Source organism: Echinops telfairi, unplaced genomic scaffold (genome assembly GCF_000313985.2).
Source record: "Echinops telfairi isolate 266 unplaced genomic scaffold, ASM31398v2 ScPeMD7_70;HRSCAF=299, whole genome shotgun sequence".
Taxonomy (NCBI): Eukaryota; Metazoa; Chordata; class Mammalia; order Afrosoricida; family Tenrecidae; genus Echinops; species Echinops telfairi.
In genome coordinates this window covers 63,771,234-63,775,622 of record NW_022103968.1, presented here as the reverse complement: position 1 = coordinate 63,775,622, position 4,389 = coordinate 63,771,234, and the positions used below count along the sequence as shown (strand labels likewise).

The following is a 4,389-nucleotide window of genomic DNA, read 5'->3' as shown; positions in this document are numbered from 1 at the left end:
GTTAGAGGGTGGCGTAGGGTGGCAGGAAGCGTTAGAGGGTGGCGTAGGGTGGCAGGAAGAGTTAGAGGGTGGCGTAGGGTGGCAGGAAGCATTAGAGGGTGGCGTAGGGTGGCAGGAAGAGTTAGAGGGTGGTGCAGGGTGGCAGGAAGTTAGAGGGTGGCGCAGGGTGCCCGGGCAGAGGGCTCTAGATGAAGAGCCAGAAAGGGTCATCGCGGCAGTGGTGATGTAATTTTGTTAGCGCTTGTTAAACTCCACGGACGAGGGCACGTGTACACCCTGGAATAACTCATTGAATCCCCAGCCCGAATATGACCCCCTCCCTTTATAGGTGGGGGGTCAGCGGGAAGGAAGGCTCTCGCCGTCCACACAGGGACTCGGGTTCGGTTTCTGGCCCGGGCTCTTCACGCAGGCCATGGCCGTACTCCATCCGTGGAGGCTTGCATGCTGGCGTGAGTGCCGTGAGTGAGGGTGAACACGTGGCAGCAGAGCTTCCAGGCGAAGGCAGACTAGGAAGACAGGCCTGATGCTATAGCTCCAAAAATAAATCATCCAATAAAAACCTGTGGATCCCAGCAGCCCAGTCCCTTAGTGCCTTGAGTCGGCCTGAGTCGGGGATCTGTTGGGCAACAGCTGACAACAGTGACAACGTTTGATAGATGGGGACAGCGTGGCACAGAGCACAACCTGCCCAAGGCCTACAGCTGCGCTAGGAGGAGGAGCCGGGGTCGGAGAAGGGGTCAGCAGCTGACGGGGGGTGGGGTGGGCAGGGGTGGGGGCTCTAGGGTTGAGCAGAGGTGTCCCCGCTGAGTGGCATGCCATCGGGTCTTTGTCACACATTTGAGACATCTTCGGCCTTGTCTTTCTTTAGCAGATAAACTCATGCTGTGGGTTGTTGGGGTTTGGGGCCAGGCCAGGCATCCTTGCTCTCAGTGGTGGGAAGATGGGAGCAGGTGTTCAGAGCTGACGTGCTTACAGCAAGGGGCTGGAGGGAGTGGGGGTGGGGGTGGGAGGCCCAGAGCTCAGAGGAGGGGCCGAGCGGGGCTCACCAGAGCGGGCGTTGATCCGAAACTGGGAGGAGCCCTCTAAGGAGTAGATGACAGACTCCTGGCCGTACTCCCGGGAGCGGTCCAGGTCCGTGGCGTTCAGGAGCAGCACCGTGGCACCTGCCAGGAGACAAGCAGGGGCTGCTCACCCTGGGCTCACAGCCCCAGGCCATTGAGCAGGACACGAGCGCCTTCCTCCTGGTGACCAGCCCCCCCCAGAGAGCCAAAAGCCCCCCCCCCTCCTTGCTGGGGTGTCCCAGAGATGTCCAGGCTTAGCTGACACGCCTGTGGCTGAGTTCCTTGGACTGTGTGGGGGCAGGGCTGTTGAGGACGGGGATACAGGTCGCGGGCAGACCACAGCCTGGCCTCCAGCTTGGCCTGACTGGTCACCGCATTAAACACCATCAAGTTATCTGCTTTAACTTCGAGTCTAAAAGAAATGAAGCTCCCTATTAAACCCATCTACATTTATCGTCCTAATTTCCAGCTCATTTTATCTTCTTCACCAGTGGGACCACACGGCTTTGATTTCCCCTTTCACGGCTGGCTACAGCCCTTCCGCCCCCACCTCTGGGCTTCCTGGTTGGGTCAGCCTTCCCCCGAGCCGAGGCCCTGCCCTCTGAGATTCCGGCTCACACTCACTTCCTGCCGCCCAGCCTGCCTGCTGGGGCACAGACTCCCAGAAGCATCCCCCCAGCCTGGGCCCCCATTCTGCAGTCCCCAGGGTCCCACGCCAAGAAGGGCCCTGCTCAGTGTCCTGAAATTCCTAAAGGCCTGTGGGCAAGGAGCTCATCCCTGCATTTTACACGGGGCCCTGCAGATGGAGGTGGCTGCGTTTCACCCGGGCGGAGCCCAGGAGGAAACCTTCTTGGGTCAAAGCAGGAGCAGTCCTCCAATGGGGAGGCAGCCCACTTCCCTCTACACTACCCCCCCTCCCCCTCCCCAACCCCCGGATTAGGAAGGGGCTGCTAGCTTGGTGAGGCCCAGGCCTAATGGTCCCCACTGCAGCCTCCTGGGCAGATGGACCTCAAGGACAAGCTACAGGTCTGCCCAGGGGGGGCAGCTGCACATTGTGGGGGCTTTGTCAACAGCTGCTGGATGGCAGGCATTGGACCTCTCGAAAGGCCCCCTTCGTTTGTCGCAGAATGTGTGGACACAGGACACAGACACAAGGAACGTCCACCCCACCGGTCTCCGTGCCGGGCACGCGCACCTGCCATGATGTTCTCCAGCACAGAGACGAAGTAGGCGGGCCTGCTGAAGGTGGGCGGGTTGTCGTTCTCATCCTGGAAGGAAGACAGACAGGCTGGAAGGAGCTGAGAGGCAGGCAGGCCTGGCACCTCCCCAAGACTGGCACCCAGGGGCAGGATGCGCCTGGCTGGGCTACCGGAGTGGTCAGGGTCCTTCTGACTGGGCTGTGATTCAAGGAGGAAGGACAGGTCTTGGGAAGACACCCAGAGTCAGTGAAGGGTGAGGAGATGGAGGAGGTCAAGGAGGGGCAGGAGGCAGCTGTTAGAATTGCCCATAATTCTGCTCCCCAAGTTCTTCCCAGCCTCCTTATCTGTCCTGGTTCCCAGCTGCACGCCTACCCTCACTTGACCACCTCCACGACCGGCCCGCCCAGCCGGGTGACGGTGGAAGGGAGGCTCCGGGAACCCCTCTGGAAACCAAGGGAGAGGAGCTCCCCAACCCAGGAGAGCCAGACGTTTGAGCACCCCACAGGGGGCACATGGCCTGAGCCCGGCCCCGGGCTGGCTGCAAGCAGTCCCAGCCAGACCCCTTGCCCACAGCCAGGCCACCTGCCAGCTCTGCAGGAGGGAGCCTCCATGCGGTGCCATCACTGGTGACCAGGTGAGAAGGGACCATGGCTAGGGGGTGCGGTGTGGCTGTGGGGGCTGCGCCAGGCAGGGTGGGTGGCCCCTCTGGGAAGGAGGCCCAGAAACCGCAGCTGTCTCTCCCGCTCCCATGCTTCTTCCGTCCCCTGCCCTCGCCCCCCTCAATCAGAGGAGAACTTCCTTGATGTAAAGGACCCTCATCCTTGCCACTGCCTTTTGCAATCACCCAGCGAGAGGCCTCCTGTCCCCTGTTGGAGGGAGCCCTGCTGGCCCACAGGACTCAGTTTTCCCCTCTGCTGCGGGGCCAGCTAAGGGCGGCTCCTGAGGGGCTCAGGGGTCACACTCAGTCACCTACTCCTCCCCCACCAGGCAGTCTCTAGGTGGCAGCCCACTCCTAACTTAAACCTGTGCAGCTGCACTGCGGAAGGAAGGCCTGGGAATCTACTTCCATCACATGACAATCAAGAAGACCCCATGGGGGTGACCCCACGGGGGCTCCAGGAGTCAGAAAACCCACGGATGGCATCAGGACTGGTCCAGGCTTCTCCCCCGGAACTGGAAGCTCTTTGCAGTCAAGAGGTCTGCCCGGTGCCCAGAGCTGCAGGCATGATGGCTGAGCCAGCCTGGGGGAGACGGGAGCCAAGGTTGCCTGCCGCGCACCCTGGGGCTTCAGAGAACCCACCTGCTGGGGGCTCAGGGTCCCTTTCCCCCTGGTGGTGCAGTGGGCTGCGAAGTGCAAGGTCAGGAGTTGGAGACCACCAGCTGCTGCAAGGGGGAAGGATGGGGTTCTCTACTCCTGCCAACAGCCGCAGTCTCGGACACACAGGGGCAGTGCTACCCTGCCCGATGGGGCGCTACGCGTCAGGACAGGTTCCATGCCAGTGAGCTTCCTACCCGTCCTTGGCTCTGGGCTGCACCCTGGCCCTCTCCTCAACCTCAGAGAGCCACTGGTCTGTGGTCTCACTTGGCCCTGGCCCGTGATGTGGCATAGGTGCCCAGAGAGGTGTGTATTTAAGCCTTCTACTCGGCTGCGCGGAACAGCGCGGCGGACGTCAGTGACAGAGAACGAGGCAGGAACTTATTAGCGGTGATATTTCCCCGGATCCTGGCGCTGCATCCGCTATTAGTTCTAATTCAGTGGCTCCCGCTCTGAAAGCTTATTGTCCCCTAATGGGAAATCTACAAACCGAGTTTGACTTCTTTATTAAAAACCAACAAGCAGTGGATGAGAAGGAATCGCCAGCACTCCTCGCTGGCCCCTCCTTCCTTCCGAGCTCTGACTCCGGCGCTGCCTCCCCACGTCCCCACCCCACCCTGCGCCCAAGTGCCACCACCAACCACTTCAGCAGCAGCAGCTGGATTTTTCCCCTTTCCTTTTTCTTTTCACTTGAGAGAAAACCCCTTTGGCGGAGGGAGGCAGCTGAGCCAAGTGACAGCTACTTAAAAATCACCCACATGCAAAATCATCCTGAAGGCGGTGACCTTTTCAAGGGTGGGCGCGGACACTGCCG

General features: G+C 60.8%; 1 protein-coding gene across 1 annotated transcript in view; it reads right to left on the bottom strand.

Moving 5' to 3' along the window:
- LOC123521851 (cadherin-23-like) overlaps positions 1–4,389 on the bottom strand; it is a 48,543-nt gene that overhangs the window by 38,182 nt on the left and 5,972 nt on the right. Inside the window, exons 3-4 of the mRNA XM_045291691.1 lie at positions 2,257–2,329; positions 1,047–1,163 (exon numbers count right to left, since the gene is read on the bottom strand). Of these exons, the coding sequence (XP_045147626.1) occupies positions 1,047–1,163; positions 2,257–2,329 (190 nt within the window). The remainder of the gene's footprint in view (positions 1–1,046; positions 1,164–2,256; positions 2,330–4,389) is intronic.